The sequence below is a fragment of the Trifolium pratense genome, linkage group LG5 (assembly GCF_020283565.1).
Source record: "Trifolium pratense cultivar HEN17-A07 linkage group LG5, ARS_RC_1.1, whole genome shotgun sequence".
Taxonomy (NCBI): Eukaryota; Viridiplantae; Streptophyta; class Magnoliopsida; order Fabales; family Fabaceae; genus Trifolium; species Trifolium pratense.
The window spans coordinates 25,757,400-25,771,699 of NC_060063.1; the positions used below are offsets into that span (position 1 = coordinate 25,757,400).

Sequence of the window (14,300 nt, forward strand, 5' to 3'; positions counted from 1 at the left end):
GTACCAAAAAAAATAAAAATTTATCGATTCTTTTAAAATTTTCCAAATATACACAAGTTTCCTAATATATAAAGTATTATGAAATCTTGATTGTAAAAAGTATTTTGAAAAAAATTTCTCAAAATTCATTCAAATCATGTGTTAAAAATCTTCATCGTAAAAAAATCTTGTTAAAAAATCTTTAAAATATCACAAAATCAATATAGTCCAACAAAATTTCATAAAATCATCGTATAAGAAAACATGAAGAAAAAAGAGTTTATGTGTCGAAAAAGTTTATATAAGGAAAACATCATATAATCGATATTTTTGTCAGTTAAACTAGAATTTGTGGACGGAAAGTTCTTTCCTTTTTACGTATAAATTAATTAATTAAATTTAAATTCATCTGCCTAGTTTTTGGTGATTAATTATACCTTGAAGTTGACTATGACTTTTGTCTTTGAGTCAAATTTGGTGACGACGAATACTCACCGTTACGTTACGCGATGCTGAGAGCGTGTGTATTGAACCCAATAAAGGACAAAAAACCAAATAAAACCACAGCACCACTGTTCCACGTTTTTTTCTTTCTTTCTTTTTCCATTTCACCTCTTCTTCTCATTCCAGCAACAAATATCAACCATCAACCATACACCTAAAAGAAAGATACTACTTATATAAGTTTCTCAAACTTCCACAAATGCTATTAGGTGTGATTTTGGGTTAGCGTTTGTGCTTTGAAGAAGAATAATAATACCCATTTTGTGAAAGTTGCTAATTGAGACTCTTGCCGGAAGCTTCACATGCTTCTCATGAGTGGTGGGAGAGCAAACTTAGTTGATTCGTCATAACATTGAGTTGATGATGATCATTACTACTTATTTTTAACTACTACTATCAATTTTATGTTACTCATTTTCTATGTTAACATGTGTCTTAGGGCACAAGTTAACATGACCCTTATTATAAATGTTTTTGTTGTGAAACAGGCCTTTGAAACCTTTTTCGTCGTCTTGTTTTAAAGTCGTTGATATTCATATGGACTTTAGTTTGATTGATTTACTTATGATATTTAAAGTAGTGGATTTGAAATTGTGGGTGGATAGTGTTCATTTTTACATAAATAAATTTGGAATTGTTGTTAAAACATGGTTTTAATGAAATGTGTTTTTGAAATCACGGTTTTGACCATTTGACCGTTAACGGAAGATCTAGGTGCACCTAGTTATATAATATCGATTAGGGAGGGTTCCCGTTAGATTGAGCTACCCTTATGGGAAGACCTTCATTAGGAGGATAGGACTATCAACGAGTTGTAGACTCCCTAATTAAATATAATGATGTGTTTTCTTAGTTGATGAAAATTTTCATGTGTACACTTGATTATGAATTAATTATATTTTTGCATGGTTAATTACTACATTGGTAAATTGAAATTAGATTTGAGAAAAATAATTATTTGTGTCCTTGTGTGTTTTCCTTCTAGTTGGTGGTGGTTGTTGTCTCTCACTAAATCCTTGTGACTTACCTTAATCTTATCCCTATAAAACACTGCTAAGAAACTTACCTTACGCGGAGGACCACCCAAACCCTAGTTTCAAACCGCTGCCGTCATTTTTGATGGCTCCCATCAGTTTGTAGTTAACTTCATCAATCCTTTCTTCCAACCTCTGCCCCAACTTGGAGAAATTTTATCTCTCCACTAGCTCTATGGGTGAACAACCCATATGTTGTAAGCATACATCCTTTAACATTATTTGCTCCTAAGCCAAACTTCAGGTCAGTTTTTGAATTTGGAATTGACACTATGTCAAAGTTGATGAAGTTGACATGTCTTCCATCAATATTGAATTTGGAATTAAATTCAATAGTTTCTTTAGTCCTATTAATACAAATATTATAAATTAATATAGTAAAATAATAATAATAATAATAATAATAATAATAATAATAATAATAATAGAATTTTTTTTTGGGTTTGATTTCTTACTTTGCCAAACGAATCATCATAGTCTTGGATGCTACCTTCAAAGATGGTATCAAGCTGCATTGCTTTGAAGTAACTTCACCCACAGCTTGAATTTCCTTAACTGGATCTTCATATTTAATATTTAGCTTGTAAATTGGGTTATTATAGCTAGGGATGAAGCTACAAAACCTAGTGTGATATTGTTGGGCTTTCAATTCCAACAGTCTACAAAATTGAATTTATTGTATTATTAAATGTTGACTTTAAAATTATAAAGATATTTATATTATGTACTTACAAATGCTCTCTGATCACTTGCTAGTTTTGCCATAATTTGGGAATTTTGCAATTGAAATGCTGTTTCAACAAAACCTGCAGAATAAGTGTCGTTTGCCAAACTTCGAAATTCCTATAGAGAAAAATAATTCGGTTATTATATTTATTATTATTATTAATTAATTAATATATCAATCATCAATAACTTAAAAATGTGAAAACTCACAAATGTGTGAGAAAAACCATTTTTCAATGGATTTCACAGTCATTGAATCATCATCCCTGTTGCCTTTGCCTATAAGTGAACCTTTTATGGAATCATACAAATCCAATCCATATCTTGACATTCAATTGAAATTTAAATGCATTAAATCAAATTTGAATTTGACTTAGCTTTATGGAATCATACAAATTCAATCCATATCTTGACATTCAATTGAAATTTAAATGCATTAAATCAAATTTGAATTTGAATTTGAATTAGGTTATGAATCATACAAATCTAATCCATATCCAGACATTCAATAGAAATTTAAATGCATTAAATCAAATTTGAATTTGAATTAGGTTTAGGGTTTTTGAATGAAAATGCTAACTGATTCCAAGCTTGGCACATTCGTTGCCGATGAATCTGGCAGCTCCGGCTAATACATTGCTAATTAGGGCTAGGCACAACCGACCCAATCCGATTGAAACCGTTCGGCCCAAACCGAAACTAAGCATTCAGGTCGGTTTATGTGGAACCACGGGTTGGAATTGTGTAAACCGTGGATATTAAGATATTAAATTGATGGTTTACGGTTGGAAGGTTTCGGCCCATTGCATACCGAACCGTTATTAATTTTTTACTATTATTATTATTATTATTATTATTATTATTAATTATTATCAAGCATATAGCTACTAACAACATAATCATTTGAAAAAAAATAAGTAATTAAAAGTTTAGACCAAAGATTTAGACAAGATATTTGGATAAAAAAAATAGAAAATAATGGGTTAACAGTATAGCTAAGTTTAAAGGCCTAGAAATTGGGGGGAAAAAGTTTGGCCAAAAAGTGAAACAAGTAACCTGCAATTGTATTGGGCCAATTTTAATTAAAAATTTGAGAAAAACAAAATTTTTTTTAAAATATTTTAAACCGTTGAACCGAACCAAAACCGAGCCAACCCAAGAAACCATAAACCGACCAAACCGAGTATTTAATTGGTTCGATATGGTTATGCATATGTCATCAATTGGTTCGACTGGTTCTAGGGTTTGAGCCCGAAACCAAACCAAACCGAACCGATGTCCAGCCCTAAATGCTAATAAATGATTTCATTGAGAAAGTAGAAAGTTGTCACGAGAAAGTAGAAAGTTGTCGTGGTGAGAAAGTTGTCGTGGAGAGGAAGTTGATGGGATCGGATAGAGAAAGCTGAGTTGTGTTATGAAAAGGTAAAGTAGTGTGAATCCACGTACATTACTATTTTATATTCTTTTTTTTTTTTTTTTGTATGTTTACAATCAGGGCCAAAGCCTAAGCCCAATGTTCATTTATTTATTTCCAATGTCAAATTCATTCATTTATTTCCAATGTTCATTTATTTATTTCCAATGTCAAATTCATTATTAGTCAATTAAACTCATAAAAAAGAATTTGACACTGAAAATATGAAAAAAAATTAATTATAGTATTTAAGTAAATGCATTTAATTGTTTATTGAGTTTAATTGTTGTGCACTTCGACGGAAAGATTTCTTACACACGCATCATTGGATGTATCTGTAAGTAATCGTTATCAGTTTGAATTCAGCCTTAGATATATCTGTAAGTAATCGTTATTAGTTTGAATTTAGCCTTGAGAATACAACAATGTTACACTTATTATTCTAATCTATATTGCAACCTTAATTTGGAATATTGGCTCTGTTTGGTACAAGTTCATATGATAAAAAAAAAAAGTAAACGTTTTTTTTAAAGAGTTTACAACTAATTTTTCAAACACTATTTCAAGTAGCTTATGAGCTTATAGCTGGCTTATCATTTTTTTTTTCAATTTTACTCTGTCATATTATTTGTAAAAAATTAAATATTAATTAAACATATTTTTTTATGTCATTTCATACTTATAAGCTAGTTCAACCGTTAATTTTATCAAACAATACAAATTCAATCGGCTAGCTTATTCGCTATAAACTTTCCATTTCATTTCCTTCCCTGCATTCTGTCAAGCCACAAAAAGCACAAAAAAAAATGGGAATTATATAATTTGGTATGATGATAACAATTACACACAAAACATGTTACAAAGCAAATTGCAAAGGTTTGAAACAACCAATAAAACAACACTCCATCTTCCAACTCATGCTTTCCCCCTCATACACATACATTCCCAATGATCATATATAAATTAGAAACAATTTCTAGTGAATACCATCCATCCTTGTCTCACACAAGCTACAATGTTGCCTCACTAATAGGATATACACCAACCATCCATCCTTGTTACTAACTACTATAACATAACAGGTTATTCAAACAAACAACAAAAGAGTAAGAAACAAATCCAACCAACCTCTAAATGATTATGAGGCCAGGAGGCCCTCCTCCTCGATGGATGATCCTGCAACTACGGTGGCATAGTTAAGAGTAAATACGAGATTTTGGAAACAGAAACATTCATCCTCACCATCATGCATATATTGTAAATTACCAGGAAATAATTGAATTCTACAGTTCAAGCTGATGCTAATCCTTTTATCAATTACATAACTTTGACAATAATCTAAAATATATGAAAAGAAACAATGGTCGAGTCGAGTGCCTTGTGTGTGCTTGTGCCCTCTAAAAGATACATAGTAAGCACACAATTGTGCATTACACATAAATGATGCTACATACCACTTTGACATATATTACTCAAACCAATTTCTGCGTAAAACATTCATCCCCATATATACAACAAATTTTCTGAACTGTGCCATAAAGTGCACAATCCAGACGGGATGATCAACAACATGTTAATGGTCGGTCAAAAAATGCACCTGCAGAAGGGTTTGCGCATTCCAATCCAAAACCAATAAAAAAATATTGTTAATCAACTATTGTAATCCACAGGACCAACATATGTGAGGTCTGTCCTTTCTCACCCTTACAGACCCTTTAAGCCAGCTCGCAGCTCGAAGATTAGCATCACCACCTCCTATGCTAGCAGTATTACTTGCAGAAGGGCAGGATCCAGCGCCATCTTCTAAAAGAGTCCACGGATCAATGTCCAATTCACTACTATCCTGTTGTTTTGACTTCCCTGATGCGTTAGCTGCAACCCTTGATAGGACCGGGTTCCTAAGAGAGGTAGCTGAAATACTTAAGTTAATATTGCTGGCTTGAAGAGAAACAAGAGCAGATGTTGGTACAGGTGGAGGCTGGCAGGAGAAAGAGCACTATGTAGTTGGGAAAAGTACCAGCATTGCAGCTTGGATACGCCACCGGATAGTATCAGGCAGTTGCATACGGTCTAAATCATTCTGCGCCATTAGACAAGCATGGCTTTGAAGAAATAGCAAATGTATTAAGTTTTAGCAGTGCCCTATGAACACATACAGTTATTTCTTGTATGAGATATACCAATAAAAAAAATCAAAAAACAAAAAGTTGGCCATTCCATGATTGAAAAGTGCTTTTTAGGCCCCCCTATATTACTCTCAGGCCCCCGTCAAGACCATTTTGCCCTTATAAAGGGTTTGGAAGTTGCAATCCGAAGTTGCAAACATTCGTAACCTACAATCCGAAATCATGTTAAATAAACTAATGGCAAGGTAGCGCTTGCTTGCTGAGCATCTTCATGCATAACTGTTAAATTTTGAAAAAAATAGCAAATGTTCGTAGCATACAATCCGAAACGGAATAGATTGTAACGTTGGATCCGAAAGTTTCAAAATTTGCATCCCGTGCATTCCGAAATCGTGTAAACGTTACCCTGTTATAAATTGAAGATCGTCCCGTGTTTATGTTATGAATGGACTTGGACCCGGGTATTTGTTTTGTGCGCTGATGAGCTCCGCTGATTTTTGAGCTGCCTTGACTGTCTTGTGGTTTTTTGCTATCAGGAGAGACTGATTTTTGCTGCTACTGGTTTTTCTCTCTTTCTGTTTGGTGTGTTGTGTGGGAGTGGACTTGGTTTTATTAATTTGAGTTTCAATTCTTGTTGGTTTCTATCCTTTTATCTTGTTTTTTGGTGTTGGTGGGTAGTGGTTTGTTTTTAGGTGTTCTCTCCTCCTGCTTGTTTTCCATGTTCTACTTAGCATCTCCAATTTATGGTACTTCTTGTACTATGTTGGCTTATAATAAAGTTTTGCTGATTCAAAAAAAAAAAAAGACTTAAACTAAGCGTGAGGGGGTGTGTTAGCGGCCAACACTCGGTGGGATTTAGTCCCACATCAGATAGATAGGACTCTTGAGAAGAGTTTATAAAAGAGGAGGCAATCTTCACCTTACAAGCCGGTTTTGTAAGGATGAGTTAGGTCTCGATATTCGTGACAAGACTATCAATTTTACTCTTAAAGCTTAAATGCATATCATTGGAATATTACTTAAACTTGGCGAATTCCAATGATATCCCAAACATGTCAGCAAAAATACTACGCAGTGCACCACCAAGGTAGACATTTTAGAAACTATGATTTCTATGTTGGATCTTTCACTTGCTCTAACAAGTTTCTTGAGGTAACTTATATTATGTTGGAACTAAAAGTCAAATTAGTCTAAAATGTCTTCTTATCAAACAAGGGACTAGTGACTTGGACCAAAAGTTAAATACATGCACAGGGTGAAAGATCAAACCTGCATACTCTCCAATAATTCTCGGTCAAATCCAGAAACTTCCTTTGTAGGTTCATCGATAGACTTTGAACCAGGTTTCGGCCTAAGCCAACTTGGAGGATAACTACTCAACAACGCATGTAAAACCAACAGCAAATGATCAAATAGACCCACAGCAGAAAAGTCTACAAATGCAGCAGAAGCAGCTTCAGAAGGTGACTCTAAATCCTTCTTAGAATGCATGGAATTTGCCACAATATATGCATCCTCATGCACAACCCGACTGCCTAGGAGACGAAGAATTCATTTCTAAACTAATTGATTTAACTGATATCCGACACCGAAACTTTAATGCTCAAATCTATTTGGACAATTGATACAAGAAACAAACCATCACTGGTAGCATCTTTTACCAGCCGATGATTATACATCATATAATAGAGGACCTTATTTTTAAAAAATCTTAAAAAAATCATTGTAATTATTTATTTATTTTCCTCAATTTTAACAAATTTGAAGAGGAGGTGCAATATAATTAAAGGCAGAGAGAAACCAAGGAAAAACATAAGTTAAACCATGAAGAACGATTTAGATCTAATCGTACTAATTTTATTTATCTTTTAAAAAAAACAAATAAACAGTCTATCTTTGAACCTAATGCACGACGAGAAGTTGTGAAGTCCTTTGAAAGAATAGGAAGAAGATATTTACACACGCCAATATATAATATTCTTTACATACCTTTCGGTGCAAAGAATAGGAAGAAATCTCAGGAGTAACTGCAAACGAAGTGACATTGAAACACGTAGGGCTGCAGGAGACGGCGGAGAAGAATCTATTGCAACTGCTGGTCGCCTAGCTAATCCAGAGTTGCCGCCACCTCTTATACTTTTCCTGGTATTTACTTTATTTGTCTGGCCTTCAACCTATGTTGTTAATCTCGGATAGCGGCGTGTAGCGCCGAACCTCAAAAATGCTATTGCGGTGTAGCGGGTAGCGCTATAGCGGTATAGCGGTCATGTACAAATTAAACATAAATTCCATACATAAATACTAAAATAGGAAAATACACAAAATTAAAAGGACTTTCTTACTTAATAATTATACTAAATATTGTCATTTACCATCAAAATAGGTTCTAAATAAAGACTAATAACATTCCATGAAGTTCTAGAAGTACTCGAAATGACATCCCATTAAAATTCTAGAAGTACTCAAAATGACATACCATTAAAATTCTAGAAGTACTCAAAATGACATCCCATTAAAATAAAGTATAAGCAAGTTCTAAAAGTAGACAAAATAATGACAACCCATTAATCTTTTGAAGCCCTTGAGACCACATCTGCTTCTGCCTCATCTTCACTTCTAAGCTCCACCACATTAAGGTTTGAGAAAGGAACAAACCTTGTAAGAAGAGGAGAAGAGCAGTTGATTTGGAGAAAGGAAACAGAGGAGTCGATTTGGTGAAGGAGATGTTGAAGGAGAAGAGGTGATTTGGTGAAGGAGTCCGTTGAAGGGGAGAAGAGCGTGATGTGAGAAAAGAAAGAAGAAACAACTCAAATAGAAAAGTAAATCACGTGTTGTGATGTGTTGGTAGCTTTTTGATGTGTAGAAAAGTGCAAAATACCCCTCACTTATGATTTATTTCCAAAATAAAGATTTTCATCAATTTTTTTTCCCTCCAAAACGCTAAAGCGGCCAAATAGCGCTACCAAAACGCTACACCACCGCTAACAAAACGTTATTTTCCTGCAAATAGCGGCCGCTATTTCCGCTTCTCTAAATAGCGGAAAGCAGTCTTATAGCATAGCAGAGAGGTGGTAAAACGCTATGCTATAGCGCTATAGCACGCTATAGCGCCGCTATTAACATCCTAGCCTTCAACTCAGTACTTCCCACTGGCTTGCTTCCACCTGTAACAGCAGCTATCTGTAGCTCAATATTACCTAACTGTTTCATCATATCATTCGCAAAGGAATTGCGAGATTCAGCGGAGCTTTGGTCTATGCAAGGAAGAAGCAACTCAATAAGAGCTCTCTCAGTCACATGTTGCTGGTTTATTCTTGAGCTATCAGAGTCAAACACTTGAGAGAGCCCTTTTAGGCTCCTTTTCAGATCTATTTGAATGAAATTGTTCTCATTCTCAGAAGCAGCAGCAGCCTTCTCCGGACTAGGTGAGGACAATTGTATGGCATCAGATAAAGACGCGTCATGTGCCTCCAGTTTTTCGATGAGGGCTTGTTCATTTAAAATCAGGCCGAGGGCAACCCACTGCCAGTGAAATTTGGCAGGCTGCAAGGTATCCAAAATATGCACGAGTTTATCCTGAAGCTTAGAATCACCAATTGGATTCACCGGGTCGGGAAACACAGCCCTGTCATCCTTGTTCAAAATAGATGGTGGCATCTTACAATCAATCATACCATTCAGAAAAAGCCTGGAACGAAGAGGAACAAAAGCCATGGATTTTAAATGCATATCAGAGCTATTCAACTCTAGCAGGGCCGCAAATTCAGCATCACTTCCATCTGCAGCCATAAGATCATAAAGCCCCTGACAGTCTCGAAAACATACATCACGAAAAGGCAAATGTTTTATAGCATCAGCTATGGCCATTGTTGAAGACTGATAAAGTTGATTCATGTCTTCACGAACTGCGACATTAGCATTCAGAATTAACGGCCGCCATCTAACAAATGCAAATATTGAATAGGCAGGTGGAAAAATCAGACTTAGAGGGAGCATACGTTGCATCCTTGAAAGAGCTGAAATAGATGGTTCACCCAATAGGTTCACCACTAACCCATCACAGAGGGTTCTGCAGTTTCCAACAAGCAATCTAAACCAGTGGACATGAACTTCAATTGAATTATCTGCCTTAAAAGCCCCAACTGAACGGGCATTTCCATTTGAATTGGATCTTGTGGTTCTTATACAATGTGGTGCTATTTGTTGAGCAATTTGATATCCATTATCCCATTTTTCTAAAGCATGACCTTTTGGTGTACCGGCAGCATAAAGTTTCCTATCTTTTCCAAAAAGATACTGGAAAGCCTCTTCAACATTACGCTGCACTATGTCTCTCATGCCTGCTCTTACTCTTGATGGTAACCGGCTACCACTTATCTTCTGACGGAAAAATTCATCAGGGTGCTCAACTCCTGCAGGAACTCCAAAGGGCAACCCTAACTCTCCATCCACTGACCTGAAACTCTCAAGTTCTGCGGAGAGTCTTGCATCACATGTAGACTTAAAAGTTTGCTCCCACTCAATGACACTAGCAACATTACTGTACTTTTTCAATAAATACCGAGTAAAAGCTGTGGCTCCTAAATTTGACACCCTTCCATTAGATGCAATGATAGTGGCCGTACGGTGCATTGCAAGTGACAAAGCTTCAGGAATAAGGTCTGCTGCAACAAGAATGTTCTCATACCTGCACCAAATGGAATGCATAAGACAGGATTTAATAAAATTTCTCATAACCCAAAAATCTTTAACAAAAATGTCCAACAGAAACATAAAGAATAACAACTCACAAATCATTGTTAGAATGACAAAAATTAGAGAGATTTAGAAAGGAGGTAGCAGGATAGCCATATAAAGTAATGGAAAACTCACTACACTCTCATTAAAATATGCTACTTGTTCGTATGCTATCCACAGACCTTAGAGCATCTCCGTCTATAGCAGTTCTATGGTGAGGGCAACTTACCTTATTATCACACGCATGACTAGTTGATGGCCCTTGGCTGCCCTCAATTCTAGAAGCTGCCAATTGAGCGAGACTCATTTTACGCACATTCTTCTGACGACTCTTAGTAGCCTGCTTGGTTGTCTTCTGTGGCTGGTCAACTTTGAGAGGTTCTGAGGGTTTTGACCCCTTCTTCACCCACCATGTATCATCATCACCTGGAACAAATGAGCTTCTTTCCTCACTTAACTTTTGCTTCTTTGCTCTTCTACATTCTTCACAACCAGGTGTGCCCTCCACCGGATCAATCTTGCCATAGTTAGGCCAGGTAGGTCTTCTAACACTGCCTTCAAATTCACCAAACAGTAGAGATATGGTTTCTTTAACTTCTTCAATGCTAGCACCATCCATTGAACTTTTAGAAGAAACTGTGGTTTGAACAGTTTTCCACGGATCAGTTAGAACTACAGAAGTCGCGTCCTTTGAAGAAGCTGGATATCATTTTCGTTTCAAAGTAGATACTTTGGCACTATTGGCACCATCATGGAGCTCACTTGGAGAAGAACGAAGTATGAGGCAGCGTTCAGTTAAGTAAATTTGCAAGGCCTCATTGAGCAGCGGCCCGTCAGCAATCCCAGTTTCTGCCAAAGCATCGCACATAAAGTGCACAGGCAGCTGCTTTAAGATGTGAGAGTAAGTTCAAGGGATGATATGTGCATATACATATATTGTGTTTATATATTTTATGAAAGTATAAGACTAAGTGAGAGTATTTATGAATCACCCTAACTAGAGTCTTAGTTCTTAAGAGTTAAGACATAGATATTATGTATACAGACTCAAATATTATGTTCAACATTTTCCACTACCAGAAATTAAAACCCCATGGTTAAATAATGAAAAACTACCGCCAGCTTCATTCAGCATCAATTTTCATCACCTTCAAAGAAGAACTAGTTTTGATTTCATTAAGTAGTGCTTAAACTCTGCAATTCCACTAATATGAAATTAAAATACTTTCTGGTGCACAAGTCATTCATCAATACATATCAATAATTTGCTACTTATAAAATATTTCAATCAACATATAAAGTGATAAACACAACAAAATCAGTAACTTCATTCACTTTGATATTTCAATGATCTACAAAATAACCACAAGTCCATTACCATCATTTTAATAACCTACTACTAATTACTACAAATGAAAGCAACTATCACATGCTGCACAAGAAATAGGGGAATGTTAGCAATGAAATTATTGTAAACTATGACACAAAATTAGAAATATGAAATTGGCATTGGCTCAAACAATGTCAACTTTGTGCAAAATCATGCTTCTTTAAGCTTAGCAATCACTCTTTCAAGCTTCTGAATCCTGTTTTCAAGATCAATTTGTTGGAATTGCCTTTGAAATGATGCAGAATAGCATAAAACTGGTCCTGCCCATGTGCCCTGCGCCATGCGCAGCAGGGGCTGCGCATGGCGCAATTGAAAAAGTGATATTGGCTGTTTGTGTGCTGTGAGCTGCGCATGGCGCAGCCTGGCCTGCGCCATGCGCAGGAGACCTGCTATAAATGCGTTTTGCAGCCGCCAGGAAGAGAGAGAAGGTGAAATTTTAGGGTTTTTGATCCAATATCAAGTCTAGAAGCAAGAGGGTTTATCTTGGGTTATTTCTAGTGTTTGGATCTCTTTTCTTTCACCTTGTAATCATTATTGTTTGAATCTCTTGGTCACGGGAAGAGATTCGGGAAAATGGTAGAATTTAGGAAAACTCTAAATTCTTGCAACTCTTTGCGGTTGAATCTTTGTAATCAAGTTGAATCATTGATAGTGGAACGGAGAGCTCTCTCTCCCCCAGACTAGGTCATTATTGGACCGAACTGGGTAAACAATTATTCGTGTTTTTATCGCTTTTGGTAGTTTTAGCTTTTGTTGATTTATTGCTCATTCATTTTGTTTGGTTGCTTCAATTCATTTGTCCCACACATCAAAGGTTATTGGTGTGGTTCGGTTGGGATTCACAACACAATTGTCATGTCTGATGTAAAAGGACTAACATTTTCCCCTTTTTCACCACTTCTATCACAAAATGGACTCTTGATTCCTGCTTCATCCCCATTTCCAGCTATTTCATTACTCACATTTGATGATATAATAATTCACCAAATTCATGACTAGACAAAGAGACTTTGTTTCTGATAGCATAGTTTTTCCCTTCACCTTGAGTCTCAGATAAACAGACTCATCCTTGCTTTTTTGCTCTCATTTGCATCTTTGAATTCATCCTCCAAAACCCCTTTTGAAAGTTCAGTGTTATCTTTTGAAACTGGCCTTTTTAGTGGCAATATCTTTTCATAATCTTCTGAAGAGGTTGAACAACGTCGGTTCAATAAATGCTTAGATTCATGGACTTTGCCACCACATTTGTACTCTTCCAACACAGACTTACAAACCACAACATCAGCATCAATAATTTTATCAGCTGTCAAACAATTAAGAACAGAATCTTTAGCAGGAACATCAGCATAAAAATCCTCAACCTTCCTAGTTTTAATTTTTAACCCTCATCACAAAATTTTCCAAAATTAAGAGTGACAAAGCTTCAGGAATAAGGTCTGCTGCAACAAGACTGTTCTCATACATGCACCAAATGGAATGCATAAGACGGGATTTAATAAAATTTCTCATAACCCAAAAATCTTTAACAAAAATGTCCAACAGAAACATAAAGAATAACAACTAATAAATCATTGTTAGAATGACCAAAATGAGAGAGATTTAGAAAGGAGGTAGCAGGATAGCCATATAAAGTCATGGAAAACTCACTACACTCGCATTAAAATATGCAACTGGCTTTATAACAATAAGAACTATTATGTGTTAATTTGTAATTATAGGATTTTGTTTAGGCTTTTTTTAGTAGATAAGAGCAATGCAGATTTTTAATTGTTACCAGCCTGATTTAAGATAATAAAGTATTGCAGAAAGTTCATCTTCGCCAAGTTTCCACCGTATTGAGTTTCCATCATCCTCCATAGAGTAAGCCCCACCAAATTGTCCAGTTTTGCCAATATTTTTTTCAGTCTCTTCAATCGCCTGCTTAACAACAGTCAGCAGCCAAACTGCTACAACTCTTTTCTCAACAAAACGAAGCCTCTTCAGTGCTTTTCCAATGAAAACAATATCCCTAGAGCTACTTTTGGAGGTTCTTCTCGGGAATAATGTTTGTGTCTAATCAAATAAAAGCAGAACAAAGTTGGTAACATTAATATTTCTTCATTAGGATAAAACACTCTACACTTATCAACATATCGAACATAATACGCCAAATAAAATCATCGATAGCTAAAACTAATTCCAACCTCACAATTTTAATATTCAAGGGCTTAACATCATGCCACCTCAACAATACCTGGTCTCCATTGTTGATCAACTTGGGTTGTGGATGCAAATTTTGGAACCTCTCCCAAACCCAAACTTGAACCAAGTAGTGTTAGAGTTTAAGAGAAATGATTCTTCATTTATGAATGAATAATGAAAATGTACATCAACTGTTCTTTATATACAAC

At 35.6% G+C, this 14,300-nt stretch overlaps 1 protein-coding gene and 1 pseudogene across 1 annotated transcript; both read right to left on the reverse strand.

The window, feature by feature from the left end:
• Positions 1-5,307: 5,307 nt before the first annotated feature.
• Positions 5,308-10,883, reverse strand: LOC123886333 (annotated as a pseudogene).
• Positions 10,884-13,069: 2,186 nt separating this feature from the next.
• On the reverse strand, positions 13,070-14,070 carry LOC123886334 (mediator of RNA polymerase II transcription subunit 12-like). The gene is made up of 3 exons (XM_045935661.1): positions 14,056-14,070; positions 13,685-13,962; positions 13,070-13,213 (listed from the first exon to the last, which is right to left on the reverse strand). The coding sequence occupies exons 1-3, from the start codon at positions 14,068-14,070 to the stop codon at positions 13,210-13,212; spliced, it is 297 nt and encodes a 98-aa protein (XP_045791617.1). The 3' UTR covers positions 13,070-13,209.
• Positions 14,071-14,300: the final 230 nt, after the last annotated feature.